The sequence below is a fragment of the Canis lupus genome, chromosome 32 (genome assembly GCF_003254725.2).
Source record: "Canis lupus dingo isolate Sandy chromosome 32, ASM325472v2, whole genome shotgun sequence".
Lineage (NCBI taxonomy): Eukaryota > Metazoa > Chordata > Mammalia > Carnivora > Canidae > Canis > Canis lupus.
Genome location: NC_064274.1, coordinates 22,744,263 through 22,770,159, shown reverse-complemented (window position 1 = coordinate 22,770,159; position 25,897 = coordinate 22,744,263). Strand labels below are relative to the sequence as shown.

General features: G+C 35.0%; 1 protein-coding gene across 6 annotated transcripts in view; it reads left to right on the top strand.

Annotated features, from left to right (window-relative positions):
• Positions 1–25,897, top strand: part of PPP3CA (protein phosphatase 3 catalytic subunit alpha) — a 310,204-nt gene that overhangs the window by 260,955 nt on the left and 23,352 nt on the right. For all 6 annotated transcript variants that reach the window (XM_025423202.3, XM_049105098.1, XM_025423210.3 and 3 more), the window contains 2 exons: positions 11,287–11,412; positions 13,552–13,626. In XM_025423202.3, the coding sequence (XP_025278987.1) occupies positions 11,287–11,412; positions 13,552–13,626 (201 nt within the window). The remainder of the gene's footprint in view (positions 1–11,286; positions 11,413–13,551; positions 13,627–25,897) is intronic.

Sequence of the window (25,897 nt, the reverse complement as noted above, 5' to 3'; positions counted from 1 at the left end):
TCAACATCCTCACATATTTCCCTTCAAAAAGTAGTCATGGACCTCAGAAGGATACTATACAAAGATAATTTACAGCTTGATATACCATTGTAGAGGGAGGATTGAATTGCTAATAGAAGAAACCAAGGTAAGACTCTAATTGGCAGTCATGATGTGGATAGGCGGAGATGCAACATATCTGAAGCCAGCTTGCCTTGGTCCTCTGCCATCAAGTGGGAGCACTCAGCCCTCAGTGACACCATCAACACCTGGACTGCCAGGCCTGAGAACCTCACTTCATATTCACAGTACAGTTCTTTCACACCAGGACCTTGCCTCAGCATTCAGGAATTGCATTCACAAGCTTAGTGATATGTGGCACCTGCCTGGTTCAGGAGCCAAATGTGGAACCAAGTAGATCAGATCCTTATCCTGGGTGGAAAAAAGATTATTGGGGTGTGTGGGGAATGGTCTCTGGAAGGGAGTAGAATTCACGCCTAGGTAACCCTAAAGTAGCGTCTTAACCTCTTCCTCTACAGCATGCCAGAAAGCTGACTTCCCTACAAAATTGCCCACATTTTCTAAGCAGAAAGCCATTTCTGTAGAGTTTAAGGCCTATTTTAACCACAGGAATAAACTTTAGCTTGACATAAACATTTTTAAATCATGTTTTGGGACTTTACAACCACAGGCATAAACATGATCACTAGTGCTAGACAAGCTAGATAAAATTAACCCAGAGATTTTGTCCAGTGGCAACAATTTCCCCAGCTCTTGCTTTTTTCTTGCAAATCAAATCAGGAAGATGCTCTTAATTGGTCTTGAGCAACTGTTTGCCAACATCACTTTTTTTTTCAATATAAGAAATGTAAATACACATTCATGGTAGCATTTTGTTATTTGATATTTGCTAACAAATTGTAGGCTAAGTGTTTTTCTTATTAGTAAAGCAAAACAATAACTAAAATAAGTCCTACCAAAAATTAGTAATTCCTTCATTTATTTAGTAAGCTTTTTATTCTGAAAAATGAACATACTTAATCTTTACCTCAGTGAATATTGTTTTACACACACGGGAAAGATAATTTCTTTATAATTATTGATTATTAAACCTAGGACGGTCTACCAAAAAATGGTATGGAATCTATGACTTTATAAATGAACAAAGAAACCATGAAGAAAACTCTCAGCATTAACTTTTTGTATTATCACTCTGAGGTGGTAGAAGAGAAATTTATGTAGACATTTAAGGCAAAAGACAACTTTCAGTTAGGAAGTTTTGATTGGTTTTCAGAGAAATCCCCTCTCTGAAATGAATGGAGTGAGAGATTTTAGCAGAATGTCCCTTTTCACTGCTTTTTATATCCAGGACTCTAATATATAAAATTAATCTAACTATAATTATAATTTATTATTCTCTTATTATCATGGTCACCTTGACTGCTACAACTTGATATATTTCCTTAAAATCATAGGTTGGTAATAATATATTTAGTAAATGTAAATATATCCCTTCAGTTGGGATTACATGTACACAAATGTTATTTGCTTTAATCATACATGTTGCATGTAATAATAATAATAATTACCTTGTGCCAGAAACTGCTCTAAGTTTCCATGTGTAAATGCATTTAATCTCTCAACACTCCATGAATTATATTCTAATTTTGATTTTACTGTGGAAAAACTAGGGCATAGAGGGATTGCATACTTTCCCCAAGGTTCACACAATCGGTCAGGGAATAGCACAGAGACTGAAACACAGACTGACTCTGGGGCTCGTAAGTTATCCTCTCTCTGTGGTCTTCTAGGTCAGCTTTATTATCTGAAAGCTTTCAGGGCAGTGTTTGTATTGATTCCCTGTTCAACCCATGGCTCCATTATGTGGAGGTGACTAACTGTTCTTCAATGAGAAAAGCTTTTGAAATGAAAAGTCATTTGTTAGCCCTTTAAAACCACATGAATGTTATACATTCAGATATATACATTATTATAAGAATGGGGTACTCTCATATTCTTCTAAAATAAATAATTAATTTCTTTCTTTAAAAAGCATCCCTGAGGCACTTACACTTTTGCTTTTGTTCTTTCAGCTCCACTGTGAAAGTGTCATTGCTGGAGGCCACTTTCTAAATAGATTAGTTTTAGTTCAGTCGTCCACTGGCTTACGTTAATGAGACAGAGGGTAAAATAGAAAATCCATCAAGATTTAATATTTAAGAATTATCCTGAGTATATATTTTAATTGAATGCATGCTCAGTATCTTTGCTATGACAAATGAACTTCTTGATTCCGTAACCATCTACTACTACATAATTATCAATTTTGCTGGTGAAGTAATTGTGGAACTTCCCTTATAAGTAAGTAATAACTCAGTGAGTGAGGTAATCCTTGCTTTTCTCCAAGCGTTGCCCATAGAAATACAGGATTTAGCTCTCAAAGTTATACAAGATCTTAAATGAGGATGAAGACAGGATCTGGAGCAATGCTAAATCCTCCATACAGGTTCATTGGCAGTACTCTTCTGCTGCCAGTTGAACAAGATCAGCTGGGCGATGCATCCTGAGGTGCTGTATTCTGTTTTCTGACAGATGGTTAGAAGATTCTTAGATTTAACTGAAACCTATTTCTCTAGAAATCTAATTCTCTTTAAAGCATTTAGTAGGAGGAAAAATGGGGACAATCTACATGATGTAAAGACACAAATCACTGGCTTATCAATTGCTATTTGAGGTCTAGAAATTCTAGGTCTGCAAGAGACTTTACTGTAATGTCAAAAAATCTGCAGTGATACTACTTTCCACAGAAAATATCAAGTATAAGGGCTTAATATTAACTCAGTGCCAACAGTATCTTGAAGTTAGCAACTTAGAACCATTGCAGGCTGCATACAGCTCAGGGCTTGATACAGAGTGCAACCTTGAAGGTGAAAAGGGTGTTTTATATGATTGCATACAGATATCACCAGTTGTCAAAGTACCTCTCACCGGGGTACCCTTGTGCACTTGGAGCTGGAAAGTATCAACCACATGAAATGAGAGCAAAGCATGGGCACAGTGTTTACTATGCCTGTGCCAACTTCTCCAAAGCTTTAGCTAAACCTCTCTCTCTCTCATTTACTACTGTTGCTTAAGCCTTATTTTAACGTTGTATCGATGAGGATTACAACTTAGAGCTAAAACTGGTAAAGAATTCATAACCTGTTCTTTCCTGTTGACTAGCAAAAATATATTTAATATTCTCTATGTGAAATTGTAATGTTAGAAAAATTCACAGCGTTTCACTGGACTTGAGCTGATTGCAAGGATCAGCTTTTGGCACAGACTCTCTGGATGTTAGTATTTAGATGTGGCACTTTAGGTGAGAATTACAAAATGGCAAAGTGTTAAACCTAGATAGCCATTCCCTTCTTGAAGAATTTGAAACTGTATAATGATACTTTGTATTTTTCGGGTGCTAAATATTTTATCTGATCATATATATTATCATGGATATTAATCACATATCTTATTTTATTTGATCTTCATACTTTGAAAATAACAGAACAGGTCATAGTCATTCTGATTTTATGAGTTTAGAAAGTAAAGCTCAAATAAGGAGAAATATTTGTCTAAGTTCACACAGTTACTATGTGACAGAGCCAATATAATTTCCGTTCTTGTCTATTTTAAAGACTTTGACAATTTTATTTAATTTCATTTTTAAAAAGATTTTATTTATTTACTCATGAGAGACACAGAGAAAGACGCAGAGACATAGGCAAAGGGAGAAGCAGGTTCCCTGCAGGGAGCCTGTTGTGGGATTTCATCCCAGGACCCTAGGATCCCTACCTGAGCCAAAGGCAGATGGTCAACCACTGAGCCACCCACATACCCCAAGACTGACAATTTTAAAATAGAGCTTAGCCTCTAAAGTGACATACTATCTTTCTCTTAAATTCCAACATGTACCCCTTCAGACTGTTCATATGTAGTTAGTTACATTTTTAGCATCCTGAGAAGTTATGTGTGTTGTGTTTGTGAGGTTTTTTATTTTTATTTTTCTTTGCCTGTTCTTTTTCTGTCATTCCTGTCTTTCTCCATCTTGTCCTTCCTTTCTCTATTTCCTTTCCTTAGATTTTTTTCTTCAACCAACATTATTGAACACCAACCATGTGCCAGGTATGGTACAAAGCACTATGAAAGAAAAAAGATCTTTTCCTTCATCCCTTGCATCATTTCCTTTTATTGACTTCACCCAAAATTCTACATTTGGATAATGAGCTAGTCCAAAGTTTACTAATACAGTATTAAAAAGAGAAACATATAACACACACACACACACACACACACACACACACACATTAGCACACACATAATCATAAAATTGGCTTATATTATTTCCTGGATATATCTGGTATAGTCTCTTTCCTTCGTGTAAGTAAGACACTATCATCCAAATTCTATGTAGGACTTGTAGCAGTGTAACAAGGTGCCATGAAGGATGCATGTGCAAGGTGGGAAGAGCAGGCAAGGACTACATATGTGCATAAGAGGATTATATATAGTAGCACAAACAGTGTGTGTCTTGATAATACAAAATCATTAGCTCACAGCTTGAAGGAAATTATACACACACACACACATATACACACACACACTTGCTGTTTGTGTTTACAAATGACAAAATATTGCAGGTTGCTTGGAATTCAGTCATTACATAGAACTTATTGAGAATTTACCTGTGAGAGACCCTTTATGAAGTGCGGAGTTTAAACATTACATTTCTCAAGAAACCCAGACTGAAGAACATCATTTTAACAAAATGACCTAAAAATAAAGCCTTGAAATCTGCCTCCATAAATGGCTTGAACACTTACCTTGTGCACATAGTCATATGCATATAGTCATATGAACTATAGAGTAAAAGTGAGTTATAAGTGTAGTCTTTGCTTACTTACCAAGTTTAGTGATCCTCATGAATTAATAAATTTTCCTCAACTTACATCATTAGTAATAATAACAGAAAGAATCTTTTAAAAGTGGAATACATCAGGCAAGTACAGGACAGTGAGGAAAAAACAAAAAGGAGATAAGAGTTAGAAGTCAGGTCTCAATATGGAAGGAATCAGAGATTATGTTTATAGATGCTATAATATATACTACAAAAACTATACATATATGTCTTCAAAAAATCCTAAAAGAAAATTACACCTTAGAAAAGTAATCTCTATTGGAAAACACAGTTTTAAAAATGTATAGCATCTCTCCCAGAATTAAAAAAAAAAAAAAAAAACCTTCCATGCAGTGTACAGCATAATCTTAAAATATTGGCAAAGGACATTTTGAGTATATAGGTTATATCTCAAGAATTATATCCATCAAGCCATCGTGTCTCCATGTGATGGTAGGACTTTTCCAAAAGAACACGCTGATGCTAGTTTTCTTGCTAAGGTATCTATAGTCTACAGGTGGTAGAACTGAAAGGAAAAAAAAAAATCCTGGGTCTATTATGCTTTTTTTCTTCTATTTCTGGATGGTTTATAATGATTCTGGAGTGCCGCCATTTGCTTTCTTCTCATCCTTGTTTCTTTTCTGTCCCTCTGTCCCATCTTTTGAAGATGAGAGTGGATGGTCAATGAGAGTTAAGGAGATGAAAAATGTTACTAGAATTAATTATTTCCACTCTTTTGACCTCTCCCCTCCTCTACTGAAAATAGCTGTAGTAGTATTGAGAAAGCCTGAGGTATGTTGGGAGCATTACATTACTAATGTAAAGGCTTTCAGAAAAGAAGCTTTGTATTCCTTTTGAAATCCACTTGAAATGTGTTGAGCCCATGGTATGGTGAGCCACTTAATGCCTCTTGCTAGCAATATGTTGATAACTTCTCTTAAATTAGAAGCTCTGTTTGGATGTTTTCATTTTTTTCACTAATGCCGTGTCATCATCCTGCCTGGTGATGGCATTGTAAAGAAGATGTTGAGAAATGTTACCAAGTTCTTATTAGAAATACTGTTGTCTTGTGTCTCATCAAAATCTCAAATTTTAAAGTAGGGGAGACCTCTTTAATTTACATATTTGAATACGGTCTAGCATTTTAGTCATGATGTGATAGAGGAATGGAATTCTGTTCCTTGGGCTTCACTATATTCGGGGCACCTAGTTGTGTCATTAAAATAATAGAGGTCCAGTGGCCCTTCCCTATTTTCAAGTAGGAGCTGTCCCGTGATTGCTGATTTTATATCTTATACGTGGCCTGGCCTACATATTTATATAGCGTTCTACAGATGCAATAAAATGATTAGACCAAGTAATTACATGACTTTAAGACCCTAATTTTGACATCTGAGAAAAAACTGGCAATTAGGCCTCCAGATTAATAGTGATTAGTATTGTATCCGTTATATAATTTTTTTTTCTGGCTATTCTTCACAACATATTTTTTCTATGCTGTTTGTTCTGCTCTTAATTTGGTTAATAATGTAAGGTCCACATATATATCATAATCCCTCTCCAGGCCTCTGATGGAATTGTTAAATGACAGGAGGTCATGTATAATTGCCACTGGAATAATGGGATTTCTTGACGGTAGACTTTGTTCTTTCTCTGTTTCTCAGACAAGGTCTCAGGAGTTGGTCTTGAGTGATTCTTGAAGTACAACCATTTGTATTATTTATACTACACTGGAGATAAATGTCTTTCAAGTACTTCAGAGAACAGCACACTGTTAGGGCTCTTGTTGAGTTTTGTAATCCCAGTGACAGTTAGAGGCAGGTGGCAGGGGCGGATGTGGGAGGTGGAAGATGAAATGTTAACTGTGAATTTCGTGACTATAGATATATGGGACTGTTTTGGTTTAAAGGGGTTTTTTTCCATGTATTTTGTGATATATATTTATTATACAAAAACATAAAAATTCACGAGTACCTCATTAATGTGAGGTTATTTGGGAAGTATTTTTGCATGAATACTTTATGTTGCTGAAGAAAAAAGAATACATTTTGGTATATTTGCATTTTTAAGTTAGAGTTATTCTTTTTTTAACCTACAGAAAAGTAGAAAATAATGTTCTATAAATTGTAGAATTACTGAGAATATTAATCAATAATTGTATTAATGATGAGGCCTTTATTCCACAAGTTTGTTATCAATCAGATCTAAAAGTGGTCATATAACTTTTCTAGAAAAATCCATGAAGTTAGATGAAGTAATTGAGACCTCAAGACAATAAGAGATGTCAGGTTTTGCAAGCATTTAATGAGAGAACCGATCTAGCAGTCAGGGCTCCTGGCCTTCCATTCCAGTGCTCTTTTTTACAAAGAATAAATTTGTAAAAGGAGAATCTGTGTCCAAAACTTGGCAGACACTGAATGATCTATGCACTTAGGGTGAGAATATCATGGAATTCTAGAAAGATCAGGGACTTTAGATTCAGGCCAGAACTGAATTTAACTGCCTCTCAAGTCTGACCTTGGGCGAATAACCTCTCTGTCTGCTTATTTTCAAGATGCAAATGATTAAGAACTACTTTTGAGGGATATTGTGAAGATTTGTGATTATGCTTTGTGAAAGACCAAATGTAGTGCCTGACATATAGCAGTTGCTTAGTAAATGTAGCCACTGTTAAAATGTATTATTTCTGGTGTTAATAAACAAAAAATGAAATCTGCAAAAAAAATTCTGCTTTGTCAGGCACTCCGATAAATTGTGTTGAGTCAGTGTTGAATGAATAAGTGCTTTATCTCACCAGCTACAAAACAGAACTTCTATTTTATCTTGTTGAGCAAGCCATACCCTCAGTTGTAAATTTGCATCATATTTCATTTTTCTCAATTATGTATTTTGGCAAGGGCTAAAACTTCTTTAATTATGAATACGATGTTCAAGGTTAAATTAGTATAGCTAGGACTAGAATTCATCCATTTATAATTTACAGGAGACAGAAGGGAATGGTAGAAAGGGGATTCATTTGATGTCAGTAAAAGCTGAATTAAATATGAATCAGATGATCCAGTTACTGGTTGCATGATCTTGAACAAGTCACTTCATTTCTCAACCTCAGTTCCTTGGATTATAATATAAAGGCAGTTACACCTGCCTCTCAGATTTCTAGTAAGGATTAAATGACATATTCTATAGAGCCTCTCCCTTTCCTCCAGGGCGCTGTTAGTTACAACATCTACTTTCCTTCCTCCTGCTATATCAACCTAATGATACAAATAAAAATTGGGGGAAACTTAGAGGAGAAATTAGTCTTCAAAGAGACAATATAGAACCTTAAAGATCCTTTTGAAGATATAAGGATACACTCCTGCTATGAGTGTATCCATATCCAAAGTACTATCCAAAAATAGTGAAGACCTTTTAAATGGAGCTGGTATTCAGGTAGTACTTAGCAAAAGTGGGAAATACTTCACCTTTTCCATCTGGTGGATCAGAAGTATAGGTATGGTAATTTGCCATGATTTTCTCTCATTTTGCATTGCCTTTAATTCATTCATATATGAATGTATCCTTAGGCCATGTGTCATATGGCATAAATGATAACTTAAAGAAGAATGGGTGTATAGAAATATATGAAGTATTCGGTATTTTGTGGGGAGAAGAGAATAATTCCCTTCATATCAATGTTGACTGCACTGTCTGTGTTTTTTTGCCCCCAAAGTGTGGTGGTTCTGTTCCCTGGAACCATGCTGTTGAGCCAGAAATATGATTCAAAGCAAAGACCATACTGTTCTCAAGTGTGATTTTAGTTAACTGCAAGCTGCTGAAAACATCAACATATTATTAGGCTGCAATATGATATATATAGTATCCAAATTACAGAAGAAACTGTATATCCTCCTCATAGTCTGCATTGATTAAACCCACCAAAAAGATTATATTCTTTCTGGGCCACACTTTCTCAGGGCCTTTGCCAATGTGGCATGTATCCAGAATAAGGATGAGCAGTATGAAGACAAGGCACTAAAAGCCATCTCATCTGAAGAAAAGCCAAAGGGATTAGGAAAAAATTTTCCTGAAAAATAATTGTAAGAGAAATGCCAAGATGTATCCTTAGCCTCTGTTATTTATTTAAAATTATTTAAAAATTATTTATTTAAAAGGTGGTTGTTTATTTATTTATTATTATATATTATTATTTATTTAAAATTATTTATTATTATATATTATTATTTATTATATTATTATTTATTTATTTGGTTATGTGAAGCACAAAGAAATATAAAACCTATTGTATGATATTTGTCCTTAAAGACATAGAAGTTAAACATAGACATATATACATTGAATGGCTATGCTCAAATTCGAATAATAAATGCAATATAGAGGTGTAAGTCAAGGGCTTTTGGAATTCAGAGGAAGGTTGAGATTATATCCACTAAAAGAAATAAGAAAATATTTCACTAAAGGGATAGAGTCTGGACAGGGCACATTACGATGGAAAAATTGGGATATTTAGAGGTTTCTAAGGAAATATTCCAGGGCGGGGAGCCTGGGTGGCTCAGTCAGTTAAGCATCCACAACTTAATCTCAGTTCAGGCCTTGATCTCAGGGTGGTGAGTTCAGGCCCTGCAGTGGGCTCTGCACTGGGCATGGAACCTATGAGCATACTTAAACATATATGTGTGTGTGTAAGAACAAACACAGTTATGAAAGCAATGCTATGTTAAAGGTATTAGTAAGCAAGAATTTAATGTAAAGACTCAAACCCAGTAAACTTTGGTAGCTTTTTAAAAAATAGATTTTAAAGGGCTATCTTTGATCTATTATCTGTAATCACATGCTACAATGTAAACAAGTGATGAAAGGATTGCTTTTTCTATGTTACAAAACCCTAAACAAAACAAGAAAAAAAAAAAAAACGTTTAATATTATCTAGGATTTCTTCACTACTTTCCACTAATATAATGCTAATCATGCCATGAGAAGATAATAAATCTTACCAGAGCTCGAGAAGGGATGATATGAGAGTATTGTTCTTCATATTTAAAAGGTTGTCATTTAGAATCAGAAATATACTTTTTCTGTATTTTTCCGGAAGGCAGAATTAGGATCAGTAAATGGTAAAGAAGTTTCAAACTCAACTTGAGAATTTCCCACAACTTAAAATTGTCTATCCATAGAACAGATGATGCCATAAAAACAGGTAGCTTTTCCTAAATTCAAAGTACTCACAGGGAGGCACCTGGCTGGCTCAGTTGGCAGAGCATGCAACTCCTGATCTTGAGGTTTTAAGTTCAAGCCCCATGTTAGGTTAGAGACTACTCAAAAATGAAATAAGAAAGAGGGATGCTTGGGTGGCTCAGTGGTTGAGCATCTGCCTTTGGCTCAGATCGTGATCCTGTGAACCCGGGGCCTGGGGATTGAGTCCCGCATCTGGCTCCCCACAGGGAACCTGCTTCTCCGTCTGCCTGTGTCTCTGCCTCTCTTTCTGTGTCTCTCATAAACAAATAAATAAAATCTTTAAAAAGAGAGAAAGGAAAGAAAGAAAAAGGAAGGAAGGAGGGAGGGAAGGAGGGAGGGAGGGAGGGAGAGAGGGAGGGAGGGAGGGAGGGAGGACTCACAGAGACCTTCAAAGTTGTATCAGGATTGTTAAAGGATGAATTTCTGAATCTGGTTAGAAGTGAGACTAGCAATGCTCTTAGGATCTCTACAATCATAACTTTCTATGTACTGTGTATCTAACCCATAGACACCATCCAAAGCAGAGTGAAAGGGGCAGATTCATTTTCCTAAGTTATGGATGGTGCATCCTTTTCAGAAGTCAATGGTGAAGTCAGATACCAGTATATTATTTTATGCAGGATTCAATCCAGACATTTTATTTTATTAAGTCAAAAATGCAGTCTGATTTAAACTACTGTGTGTACAACTATTGTTGAGTTCTACTGGAAAATATGTGGTTTTTTTTTAAACATAGAAATAACTTCTGTTCAGATATTTGAGGAGATTATTAAATTGTCAAACTAATTTAGCTATACCACTTTTATGAGGGTCATTAGATGTTAAATAAGATTAGAATGTTCTTGGCTGTGAGAACAGCGTGACCAATTCCTGACAGACATTTGATTAACTATTTTATATAAATATTTGCCAAATTGTAATGCCACTTCATATTAGCATTCATATATTGTGCAGTTACATATTACACTGAATGTAGTTTAATTTCTAAGTAGTGTAGACATTTGTGACTGATGAAGCTACTTGCCTTGATATTTTGGAACTTAAGTCACAGAGTTGAATTTTCTTGATCAACTAAAGCCAGGTGGAGAAGGAGAAATCTGTGCACATGTACCTAATGTCCTTGTTTTTGTTGTTTTCAGCTGCAGTATTGAAGTATGAGAACAATGTCATGAATATCAGGCAATTCAACTGTTCTCCTCACCCATACTGGCTTCCAAATTTCATGGATGTTTTCACTTGGTCCCTGCCATTTGTTGGGGAAAAAGGTGTGTTGTGTTGGGGAATCCTGGGATGTTCTTAATGCAATGGTACAAGAAGGAAGGGGAGGAGATGTGGAAACAAAGAAATACTTTGGCCTACCCAATAAAATTCACAAGTTGCAACATGAGAGAAGTGATTTGAAAGTGTGTCACTGTGTACCCTGTTAACAAAATACAATGAGTGAACTAGAAGGAAACAAAAGCAATGAGAAACATTAGGAACATTCATATAATCTGATTGGGATAATACAACTCTTTTAAAAATAACAGATACATAGTTTTAACTGGCTTCAAGCTATAATAGCTACTTTATCTCCTTACCGCGTGTATTAATTCAAAAATGCCATTTTATTTTACAAACTCCTTGTCAAATTAAAAGGTTAAGATGTTTATGCTTTTCTCACATTTCTGGTGTTGATAATAATCATCATATGATAGTGATTAATGGCTATAATAATTTGAAAGACAGTACATACAACAATAAAACAGTTCATTACAAATGAAGTGACCATTAATGTGTTACAAGGTTAGACAAATTTATATTTAAAAAGTTAACTATTAGCTTGTCCCAGTTTTTCAAAAGAATTGGCTTGTCTTTCCTTCCTTTCTTCTCCCTTTGTTTTGTTTTATATTTTGACCTAAACCTCAACAAAAAATTCAAGGAAAGGCCTGTACCTCTGAGTTTGAGTGTTTAGTTCAGGAGGCCAAATGGGGACATACCCGGTCATTCCTCAAGGATCATATCACACATCACCAGAGCAGGTAAATAGGTATCAGAATAAAGGTAAGAGTTTGCACACATTTCAGAATCCCCATAGGGGGGTTTTAGAGAAAAGCTACAAGTTTTCTTAAATATTTATTTATATCCATAAATGTGTGAAATGTATTAATTTAATATTTATTTTCCAATAATACTTGTGGGGTTTTTTTTCTTTAAATGCCCTAAAATGATTCAGTCAGGAAGTTATGATTTATCAGTGAAGAAATCTTTCTTTTAGATACCAAAATGAGTCAAAAGTAAATTTTGATAGTCTCTATTAAGTGTTCCCTGCACTACCCCATGTCACCACATTCCTACCCTGATCAGAACTAGGCAGTGTTACTGTCCTTTGTTGGCTTCTTTAGAAACAGAAGCAATGTAATCCTGACCACTGCTAGGCACCCTAGGGATACCTTTCAGTTGGGTTGTTTCCATTAAATGTTCAGGTTTTAAACATCTATTATAAAAGGATCTATTAATATATTTGAGTACACAATTCACTTTTGATAATTAAACTGAAGCTATGGATTAATGTTGGCAACACTGATGTTTTACTCTCTATTGTATGTCTTCTCTAAAAGAACATTGATTTTTTAAAAGTAGCTCCTGAAGAAATTGTAGGCAAGTTTATTTTCACCTTTATGATAGAATCCAACCTAATTTTAGAAACTGGTAAATGTATGTAACATGCCCCTTAGCATAAAAGTGATGCAGTACTAATTTCCATGACATTTATATACAATCTTATTGTAATCAATTTACTCAACAGAATTTCTTAGTAAACTTACCTAAGCTTCATTTTTAAAGCCTTTCTGAAAATAAAATTTTATGTATATCAACTCATTTTTTTAATTGTATCCTCAGAACTATTTCAAATATATTATTTTGACAATCAACAATTTTTATTAAACACAAACCACATGCCTATAACTGTGTTGGTTTCTCTGGGGGATTAAAAAACTTAAAAACGATATAGCATTCATTTAGCCCCTGCAAAACTTAAAGTCACAATGTGGTTTAGATCTAGTAGTATCATTGTACAAACAAATAAAAATTCAAAAGTAGCCATTTCCTCCTTCATAGATGTATAGTATATTCACCACCACATATTTGATTTGTCCACTGTCTATTGACCTATAGCTAAATGCTACCATCTGATTTCATAGATATGAGCTAATACTTTTATAAACATAAAGTCTGTGTAGAATCACAAAGCCAGTTATCTTTTATGATCTGGATTTTATAGAAACTACTTTGCAGGAGATTCTATATACAATATAGGTAAGAAATGTAATTGCTAAGCTTGCTCATTAGTAATGCCAGAGTAATAATTAAGATTGTAATAGAAATCTAGACATTTTTGTTTGTATTCTTTTCTTTTTTAGTGACTGAGATGCTGGTAAATGTCCTCAACATCTGCTCAGATGATGAACTAGGATCAGAAGAAGATGGATTTGATGGTAAGAGGCTTGAGCCTTTGTGCTAATGCTATTTGCCAGGTAATTACTTGGTATCTCATAGGTAACCCAAAGAATAAGTTTCTAAGATTAGGACTATGTTAAATTATAACATAGTATTGAGAATAGCAGATATTATATTTTCCATTTACTTTGAAGAAATACACACACACACACACACACACACACACACACACACCATGAAAGAATTTTCCCATTACATTGAAAACACTGTTGAAGTAGTAAACTATTTTAATAACCATCTTTCAACAGCTCACATTGCTAAGTGACTTTTTTTGACTCCTTAATAGAAAACAAAAAATGTAATCCTGTAACACACATTATTACCATTTTCTAAGTAACTTCTAATCATGCCTTTAGTGATATTATTCCTGTTAGTTATTCATATTTTGATGTTTATGAAAAGGAGGATATTTGCACATTGATATGTTGGTATTCATGTCAATACCATTATATTTTTCCTATCCGTAATAATAAGTAATGAATAAGCTACACAGCTTACACTTTGTTGTTTAAGATATTGTTTGGTATTCAGCTGCCCTTGAAGAGTATGCTTACTCTCCTAGAGATGAAGATTCATCAGGTAAAAGATGGAGAGAAAAAATCACTGTGGATCTTACAGCAGCACCCCCAAAATGAATGGAAACTAACCATAATATAGTTGGAGAAGGAGAGTGCAAGAGTAGATTGTACTTCTGTAAACGTGGAATAAGGACCTAATCTATGTAGGACACTCAGAATTCCAAGATCCCAAAGAGACTGGGACTTGATGGAGTCCCAGTCTAGATAGAGAGACTGATGATCATGTCAATAGAATGAAATATTATAAATTGAAAAGTGAAGGTGGCAGCGGAAACCAGATATTGTGGAAGTTTAAACTGTTAACATGTTTCCTTTTGAAAACTGCACTTAAGTCAAATGAAAGGTGAATGTGGCTCTTTCTGAGAGTTAGAATCTAAACAGCATGATGTAATGTTTGCTTGGATTTAATGCAGGTCACATCTAAAAATGCAAAATAGGTAATCCTGCAGGTAAAAGTAAAATAAAAGTATTCATGCACTCATATGAACAGAGTCTATATACTTAGGTAAATTTGAAGTGTTCAGTTATGCCTGTCATCTCCTAGGTTTTTTTTTTTTTCCTTTCTATAACTTCTCCCAGCTTCATTACTTGTTTGTCTCCATAGCCTATTCTTTAGTCATGAATCACATTGCAAGGGTATGTATAATATAAGGAAGGAGAGAAAATTATATATATTTATATAATTTTATATACATATATATAAACATACATGTGTACATTTACTAGGTTAGAACTAGCTAAAGAGTAGTTTTAAGAATTTATTTAAGGAACTATATTCATATATTTGAAATATTGAGGAGTTCAGTGGGTATTTTATGCTTCATCCAGATTTTAGATATTTCATATGTTATAGCCACAGTTTGCTACTAGTAGCTTTTCCAGGACTTAAATATCATTTAAGAGATATTTCATCAGGACAGAGGCATTTTTTTCTAAAGGAAGAATACCACCCTGGTGGAATCTAAATCTTAAAAGTCAACCAACATTTTTCCTTATTTCATTTTATTCCTGAAAAGAAATATTACTTAACATTAATACAGTGATATGCATCTGTTAACAAATCTCTATTATAGTCAAATTCATTGGCCAATGTTTATAATACAGACAATACAATAAAAAGGTAACATATAGAATAAATGGGCTTGCATAGTAGACCTGTAATAATGTGTTAATAATAAGTAGATCTGTAATTATATATTAATCCATTCACCCAGCAAATCTATATTGAGCACCTCCTATGTGCTAGGTACTATAGCCAAAATGCCTATACATTTCAATAGTAAAGGTGTTTCCTACAGTTAAACATTACCAAAACTCAGTGTTTACTTCAGAAATAGTGAATTCTCTTTATCCACCCTCTCAGTTACTTACATGAAAGGATATATTTTGTGACTTACTCTGTTTTAAAATAATTACTTCCAATCATCATTCAGTTACTCCTCAGCAATTGTTTTCAAGCCTCCTAATTTCAATTATAGAGTGCATGTCTTTCAAGGAATTTGGAGAATTTTTTTGTTTGTTTATAAGCAGACCTTTGAATTCTCACCCTACCATGCTTAAATCTTTGGTCAGTCCTGCATAGAAATAGCTGTGACCCCTAAATGTGATCTTTTAGCTCAAATCTCATAAATAGGCCCTCTAAGGAAAGCATAAAGAAAACAGAAATAAAAGTATTAATTAAAAGTATGTTTAACTTAGGACAGTATACATTTTGAAGTAAACAGTAAGAAATATTCTTTAGTGCTTTATGTACCATGATGCAAAAACTATGAATTTCTTCAAAGGTGCTCAAAGAACAACTTGTAAAACTTGCTAGAACTCTCTGACTCTCTGAGACTACAGTTTATTGAGAATGCATATTGAAGTTTTTTTTTTGTTTTTGTTTTTGTTTTTTTTGGAGTGAGGAGGGCAATATTATTTTCAACCTGAGGATAAAGTTTCCAATTACTCCCAGTCCTTCCTGTATGCAGCCTGCAGTCTGTGTCTCTCGGGGGTCTGGCCCTCTGCTCTGCCTACCGGGCTCCAGGCTACCACGCTACCAGGCCCTCTGCTCTCCTACCAGGGGCTTGTTGGCTACAGAGGAGGGAAAGCAGGAGTCAGAATACACCAAAGAACGCAACAGCCTTAAATGGCTACTTATTCTGAGGGTGGGGGTAGAAGGATGTGGAATCTCTTCATGGGTTATTTATCAAGGTCTCCATATTTTGTTCCATATTCAATGTCAACTGAAACATCAAAGGCAGTAATGATACCTCTACACCTCATGACTTCTTTTTATCTTATCAAGGTGACTTCGTAGTGTCTCTAAGGTCTATAGCAAATAGGGATTCTTCTCATTTCATAGAGGAAAGAAAGGTATGGGCCTGATTTTACTTTCCCTTCAGATTCTGTCAGCAACCCTTCACATTTAATGATGACAATGCCAGCATCTAACACTATGTGTCAGGCATCATTACAGGTCTTTTACATGTATTAACTCTTTACTGATTTTATTTTTGTCCAACAAAAATGTATAATTATTAGCTCTCATTCATTTTAAGTATGTACACACACGCATTTACTAAGTGTTTTATATTATCTCCTCTTCAAAACAGCCTGTTGATATAGATCCTATGATTATCGCTACTTCACTTTTGAAGTGTTTGAGGCTGGATGGGGTGAAGTTAAAGCCTAGGGTCACACAGCTAGTGAAGCAATCGACCCTGATTCAAATTAATGTCTCTCGTTCTCAGACTCTTGAACTTTCTACAAACTGTGACTGCAAAGCTTTAAATTTTTTTCTTTGAAACAGCATGATGGCTTTTTGTTTTTAGCAAACAACATTTAAACATAATATAGTTTGTTCTGTTTAAATATACTATAAAATAAGAAAGATTTTTTGCACTATTTAGCCATAAAAGTCAAATAAACTGCAAAAGGAAACAGTTTCATTCGATTCCTTTAATCTTAGTTTACTCCAAGAAGTTACATGTTTCATCACGTTAAGAGTTTTGTTGTATCTGAGCAGACATTAAGCCTTTGGGTTCATCTAGTAGATGAGCAGAAATCATGTCACGAATCTCTCCTCTTTAGCTTCTGCCTTACAAATAAAGGAATTAAATAGCCTATTCAGAACAAGGTTGCTATTTTAAATTGGTCTTTGGTTCTTTTATGTTGAGAATAAAAGACAAATTTCTATTATCTTGTAAAGTTTTGAAACAGTTTAATACCACTGAATGTCTTTTGAGGATCTAATTTATATATATTGGGGTCTTTGTTTCCTGTTTCTGCTTCTGATTTTGGAAGATAAAATTATAGTCTGGTTTCAATTTTGGGTTGTTATTCACCAGAACATTTTAGAAAAGGAAGAAATCCAAATAGATGTATTTCATTTGGGTAGTTAATTTTCATTAATGAAGAAGGCTCATTTCCAACCAGGGATTAGAAAGTGATCCCAAAATGAGGGGAAAAGCTGACAGAAATCAAGCAATCTGCAGCATTTCAAAGGTTTCTTTATTGTTCATTATTACAACAAGGATAGCTGGAATATTGATAAGCACTAGAAACCTAATGACAATTTCATGAGTTAGAAATATTTATTTATTTGGAACTTTCTTTTAGGTTCTAAAAAGAGATCTTAGACTCTTAGATCTTAGAGTTCTAAAAGACCTTAGATTCAGATCACACACACATGTGTGTGCGTATATTTTATATATATATACACACACACACATACACAAGTTATGTTTGAGACTATGCTATGTGGCAAGTCTGGCTAACACGGAAAAATATTGAAGGTGAAACTCAAATCCTGTAGAATAAGAAAGGAAAGAAAAGAATTAAAATAAAAACTAAGGCATTTCAGCCAAATTTACTTTCAGGCTGCACTGGAAAGACTTAATATTGAATTAGAATTTATGCCTCTGTTTTCATCTAAAGAGCAAACCACATGGTGGAACTCTTATCCTTTATCCACATTTTTGCCTTATCCTAATGTTAACCACAGGCCAGTCATTGAATATGGAATCAGAGTGGTTTTTTGCATGCCTTTACAAAACCATCTAAATTGTATACAAGAAAATTATCTCCCTTCATCTGCTTTGAATTATTTGGTAATTTTTGATATGTAATATCGTGAGTTCCAGAGTGTCTCCCCTCTTCTTCTTGTCTAACTTTAAAAGGCCATACCCATCCTTTTAAAGTGTGAAGTTGAGAATTAGTGGGACTAATGTGGCATTTGATTGGTTCCCAAGAATACCTCTATAAAGGTTTGGTTATATTATTTTCTATTAAAACTGTATTTAATCGCTATGATGAACGTTTGACACAAATCTCATCTTAAAAACTCCCCTCTGTTTTGTGCATCTGGAAGCAGCACATATACTAAGAGCCATTAACTTAGAGCTTTTCTTGTGGCTGCAATGTTGTCATTTCCGTGCATCTCATCGTATCATTATATATTTCAGGTTCCCAATTTGAAGAAAAAAAAATGTTCTATGTCTGTTTGGGAGAGGGGCATATTAAGTTTTAATATAAACGGTGGAAATATTTAAAATTTATTTATTTGAGAGAGAGAGGGAAAAAAGAGAAAATAGCGGAGGGAAAAGGATAGAGAGACTCTTCAAGCAGACTCTCTATGGAGTGTGGAGCCCAGTGCAGGGCTCCATCCCAGGACCCTGAGATCATGATCTGAGCCAAAACCAAGGGCAGGCCGCTTAGCCAACTGCACCACCCAGGCACCCCAGGAAAAAGAAACATTTAGACATATTAAATAAATAGCTCCAAGGAAAACAGTGGTGATGTGATTCTTGTTCTGTCAACATTTACACATAACCTGAAGTTGGTAAGCTTGGAAAAATGCTTGCAAAATGAACAAAGGATGAGTAGGAGTATAAATTAGGAACTTCTTAATGTATCTGAAAGTTAAGGTAACCATATCTGAACGATGATAATGTTAAGAATAAAACATAAAGGGAACTATTCCAAAGAGCTGTCCAAGGACTTACAGCTATAGGATCAGTGGGACGAAGGACAGAAAAGTTGATTTGGGTGGTTCAAGCCCAGGTGTCTATGAAGATAAGAACATTTATGGAAAAACTCATCAGTTTCAGGAGAAATGAGTTTGAGTAAAAGTGACACACATCGCTCTGGAAATATCCAAGTAGGATTTGGAAATGGAGTCCTGGAATTTGGGAACAAAATCTGGGCTGGTGACAGAGAATTGGAATTAAAAAGTCATAATCGGAATCCGGGATCCCTGGGTGGCGCAGCGGTTTGGCGCCTGCCTTTGGCCCAGGGCGCGATCCTGGAGACCCAGGATCGAATCCCACGTCGGGCTCCCGGTGCATGGAGCCTGCTTCTCCCTCTGCCTGTGTCTCTGCCTCTCTCTCTCTCTCTTTCTGTGTGACTATCATAAATAAATAAAAAAAAATTTAAAAAAAAAAAAAAAAAAAAAAAAAAAAAAAAAAAAAGTCATAATCGGAATCTATTGAGTGAAAATGTCTCCCAAGTTGCTGATGTGAAAGGAAATATCAAAATTGAAATCTGATCCTTAAAAGTAACCCTTGATAAAGCTGGGGAGAAAAGACAAGGGGGCAACCAAGTAGAAAGGACCAGGACTGTATAGCAGTTGAGGCACCAACTCTTAAAAAATATTTGAACCAAATGCAGAAAAATTATTGTGAGATATAAATCTGGCCAAAAAAAATGAAATATCAGGACATCACTACAGTTGTCAGATATCAGATTATTGAAGAGACGTTTATGTTAGCTGTAGTATTTATAATAGCTAAAAAGAAAATAGAAATCCTTGGCAGCAGGCCAAAAAATAAATGCAGAGTATCTCAATTTTCATATCGTGTTATATTTTTATTTTATTTTATATATTTTTAGTTCTCTGTATAAATATTTCTTCATGGAGTATCTCTGTGTATTCAATGGCAGGCAAACACATGGTTTTGCTTCCATTGAGCTGAGAGGCTTGGGCAGCAGGAAACCAATTTTAAATATGTTGTCTTACAGAGGCTTGAAAGGGTTGATGGAGGCAGCATGAATTAGGACAAAATATTTGATAACTAAAGGAGAAAACTTAGAGGACATCTTTCTTGTCTTCTGACAAGGAAAAGGAAAACACTTTATGTATTTAACTGCATTAGGAGGTACGGCCATGTGAGAAATCCATGTAGGTTTTCCAGGAAATGATATGCAAAGGATGGATATTCATTTGCCAGTGTTAAGTTCCCTTATCTTTTTTTATAATATTTGAGTTTGAGTGAGGTAATTGGAGAAATAAAAGACATATATAGAAAGAAAAATTATTCAATATTTTGTAAAAGCTCTTGTCATGTCTTTCAGGATTTTGTTAATTACCTTCCAGTTTAGTGTTGATTTTTTTCAATTAATACTTTGGTCTGTAATTTAGAATGTAAATCATTTTTGTTACTATAAATATATCCTTTGTACTATGACCATTTATATTACAGGGTTTTTTTAAAAATCATGGTTATGCCATAAAAAGAAAGTGAATGCTATATCCAGTATATCATTAAAATTGAAACATCATAAAATTGAAACAGTATATCATTGAAAATTAAAACATATCTAAAAAATACACAGGGATTTACTAGGTAGTAGGATAGAAAATCCCATCATACCATGGCTATTGAAGTTTTGGGGTCTTGACTATCATACAAGATACCTGGTTAGCCATCATATTGTCATCAGTATCATCAAGTCTAGCTTATCATATTTGATTGTAATAATTAAAATCCCTTTAAGTTGCTAATTAAAATGATAGGGCAACACAGACATCGAAAGTACTACTGCTTTCTCTTCATATTGTACTACCATGCTTTTGCACAAATGTGTTTCCTTATTACCTAGCAGGATTTTCACATTATGTAGAGGCACAGACTTTGCAGAACAAAGTAGATGTGAAAAAACAGTCATATGCTTGTTATAGGTAATTGGTTGGATAATGTCCACCATTGGCTAGAATATTATGCTCACAGTAATATAATATTCTAGAATTTTATGCTGTATTTCCACAGACACATGCATTTTACACATGTATAGTATTTTTACACAGATTTAAAAATCATTAATTTTTGTAGTATTTGAGCCTTCCTCCAACTAATGGTGACATTGGCCAACTTACACTAAACGTTAGCTATTGCATATCTAAAGCATACACTTCAACTGAATGTATTTGAGAAAGAAATCCATGTTGCATTATAAGAAAGGAAATAAGCCCCTCCCCCAAAAAAAGAAAGGAAATAAGCATGTGCTCCATAAACCTGAATATATCCTTTATTTGAAAGGTATTGAAGTAGAGAGCTCTTTTTCCTCAATGAAGGCAAACATTTTGTGTATATGTATGTCTATATTTTAGAAAAACATCACTTCTCACAAATAAGGTTGGGGTCGTGGCGTGTGAAAGAGGCATTCTTCACAGAAGGGACTGGTGGTAATGTAAGCTTGCTGAAACGTGATACCATAAGAAAAGATCACTTTTACTGTGTTTCTGGCAGAGCTTTAATGATTTTTTTTGTACTAAGGTATTTTATAGGTCCAGATTGTCTACCTGAAGATTGTCCTTATATGAGAATAATTATTAGTTAATTGATCAACTGAGACAGTTGTTGTGAGTCTAGCATTTATAAAACATTCTCTTAATGCTAATTTTTTTATCTCTGGTGAGGAGTTTAAGGGCTCAATGAAAAAATTAAGTAAGTACTCAAAAAAAATCTAGATTTAAAAAATATTTTTCTATGAGTATAGTCTGTTTTTGCTCTCCCTCTTATATGAGAAGCTATCAAACTTTTCTCCCATTTCTCAGCATAGAAATAGAAATCTTGGTTCTATTTGGTCAGCCCACCTTTTTGGAGTGTTTCTTTTTATTTTCTTTCTTTTTTTTTTTCTCTGAACAATGAAACCAGCAGCGTCCTTGCTGCCAACATTTTCCCCTTGTAAATATGCCATCATCTGGGCCCCAGTCTTTAGCCTGGTTGGCACAAAACCCAACGGAGGTCCCAACTAGGGAGCTTGATATTAATGAAGATCACACAATCGATCTTTTAATCCACAGTAAGAATCGCAAGTGTTAGAAGAACCGGAATATATCCACCTCTATGCAAGCATTTCCTTCCTAATAATAATAGCAAACCTTTTTGAGTACTTCTCATGTACCAAAGATCTGTGCTAAGTGCTTTAGCGGGTAACACAGTATCTAGCATGCGTGTTTGTTGAATGTTAAGAGCAAGTGGACACATTACTTATTTTATTCTTCTACCCACCTTTGAAGTAGGTCAGTCAACCTGCTACTGTAATGAATTTTGGCTCTGGGTCAGTGCTTTTCAGCTCTTGACTTTAGGCAAACAAATTACTGTTTCTGTTCCCTAGAATCATCTTGGGGACTGTGGAGAATAATAATATTTCCTCAGGTGGTTGTTGTGAAGGTTATGTGAACTAATGCAAATAAAGCACATTAATCATTCCTCACTTTATAGATGAGGAATATGGACATGAGAAGACCTAGTAATCTATCCAAGACAGCACAGCTAGGGAATGAAGGAGCTGAAACTCCATCCCAGGTCTTTTACTCTCAACCGGAAGTTCCTTACCATTGTTCCATTCTGCCTCCCACATGCCAGTTTCTTCAGGTCTTCAAAGCAGTCACAAAAGGAGCCAGCTATTTTGATCTGAAGCCTTGCCCTAGGGCCAGAACACTTGAAGGCCTTTGCCCCCTGGACAACACTCCCCTGGACATTTCAGACATTTGCCTCAGCTTCTCTTCTGTACTCTGCCTCTGGGGCCCACCAGTACATTTTTGATTGGCATAATCCCTTCCTCTGATAAGATAATATCTTTAGGTGTTGTTTAAGTCTCATTTAAGTTGCCTATCCATGCAACTTAAATGATCATTGGCCACAACCTAACGTTCATTTCTTTATTCTCCTTCTTGAGCAAAAAAACATCAGGGCATCCCCCATATGCTGACAAAGCATCCTGCCTAGGTCTTGAAAAGCATCAGAAGACATTTGAGTGGCTTGTGCCTCAGGGGCCTCCACTGACCACCAAGGAGTTGCCTTCCTTCTCTCAGCCTGCTTCTTTATTCTGTCAGATAGTGTTCAGTTAATTTTCTAACTAGTGTGTGACACGTAGGACAATGAAACATAATGTTTTACTCAATTTGTCCATTCCCCCCCTTAATTGGATCATTTCAGAGATAACATTTAAATATAGTTCTAGCATTTGATAAACGTATAAATCCATCAGGGTCGAGAATTAAGTTCTAGTGCATGCATCCTTTTGACATTTAGCATGCTTGCCCAATTGGGTCTTTAATAAATACCTTTTTGAACTGTTACATCCTCACCTATACTGAGAATAATCCTTGGTAGATTAAACATCCAGACATAATTGTTTCTCCTATAGACAATAAGTCTAAATTTTTAACTTGATATTTATTATTTCATTTCATTTTCTTTTTATGCTCACTTGCTATTTACAAAATTGATGTATTTCTGTCATAATAAAGAGGACAATCTGACTAGGATTTCACATGCCATTAGTTTCTACTTTGGTAAATATAAACCAACTGAAACGTTCTTTGTAAGACATAGTTTGAATATGCGATGGTTTTTCAAAAAAAAAAATCAGCAAAAGTTCTCTAATCTATTTTAAGGTCTTTAATTTTTGCCCAAGTTAGAATTATGCTTATAGCCAAATTCTATGATTCTACTGAGGAGTCCCTGAACAGATGGGACAAAATGTCTCAGAGAACAAAAGTCTGTGGAATCAAATTAAAGCCTGTAAACAGAAGTAACTTTTAATTACGTAGCATAACCAAATAATGACACTTACTTGACATTTGGGAGTCTGTATATTTTTAAGATTTCCTATCCAAATAACTCATTTATATTTTCTGTCAGGAGAAATGAAAGAAACCCAATCTAGGCTGTACTGGCCTTTCTTAGAATCTGTTACACAGGAGAAGCTTTTTATTTAAAAATACATATTTTAAAGGCTCTTCTGCTTTCAAACTGAGATATAAGACAGAATTGTCTTATGCCAAATATCACACTATTGCAGGGTCTATTATGTGCTGAGATTTTAGTTGAACTAAAAAATATATGGCAAAAAATTCAGAATATGTGGTTTGGGGTGAATTTGGAGTGAATAGCCATTATATCTGAATTTTATTACCTATGGATATGTAATATGGTAGAATGAAAATCAAAATTAAAAAGTTATTCCAAACATTTTAGGTTATAATCTTCCAAACGATGAAATTTTACAAGAATTTTAAAAATCTGTGATCCTGAGGGTATTTTCCTGCCTCACAGAATAACCTATGTGTGCATAGGTACAGCTATTTGGTGAGGGTCATCACCTAACAATCTCTTTGGACTACATCTAACTAGCACCGATGTCAAGTGGATGAGCAATGCAGATCTGTTATGGCTAGTCAAGGAGTTCTTCAGCAACTATCAACTCTAGAAACTGAGCGATCTCATTCTTGATAGAGCAGCAGTCTTCATACTAGAACATTTGTCCTACTGGGGTGACCAGAGGATGTTTTAAAGGGGAGTTTCAAGGGAATCCATTTTCACATCCTCAACTCTCAGATGTCCTCCTTCCTAAAACTCACCTGAGCTGGAGGGTGTGGACCACATTGGGGCTTCTCTTTTCAACCTCTTTTTTCTCAATTGCCCTTCTCTTATTTAGAAAGGCATAGGTCTCCCAAGACATCACATTGTGAACCTTGCCTTGAGATGTTTAGTACTGAAATACCAACAGAGAGATGCTGGAAAACTCAGTATCTAGGAAGCCCCTTAATCAAGGCAATGTGCCCCCTCCCATCCTTGTCACTAAGGGATGCATTCCAATAAAACTTTATTTCTATGCTTTTTAAATATCATAGATTTGTGCTATCTAGCTCAATTATGTACTATTACTAACAATTGTGATCTTTATTACATAGGAATTTTTAAACACTTAGGGCTTCATCATGTCAGTTTAAAATACATTTAACTACCATGGCCATTGCTGCTATAAACATCGGGGTGCAGGTGTCCCGGCGTTTCATTGCATTTGTATCTTTGGGGTAAATCCCCAACAGTGCAATTGCTGGGTCATAGGGCAGGTCTATTTTTAACTGTTTGAGGAACGATAGCCAAACTGTGGAAGGAGCCTCGGTGTCCAACGAAAGATGAATGGATAAAGAAGATGTGGTTTATATATACAATGGAATATTCCTCAGCTGTTAGAAATGACAAATACCTACCATTTGCTTCAACGTGGATGGAACTGGAGGGTATTATGCTGAGTGAAGTAAGTCAGTCGGAGAAGGACAAACATTATATGTTCTCATTCATTTGGGGAATATAAATAATAGTGAAAGGGAATATAAGGGAAGGGAGAAGAAATGTGTGGGAAATATCAGAAAGGGAGACAGAACGTAAAGACTGCTAACTCTGGGAAACGAACTAGGGGTGGTAGAAGGGGAGAAGGGCGGGGGGTGGGAGTGAATGGGTGACGGGCACTGGGGGTTATTCTGTATGTTAGCAAATTGAACACCAATAAAATAAATTAAAAAAATAAATAAATAAAAAATAAATAAAATAAAATGAAATACATTTAACTGAGGGGCGCCTGGGTAACTCAGTGGGCTAAGGGTCTGCCTTCAGCT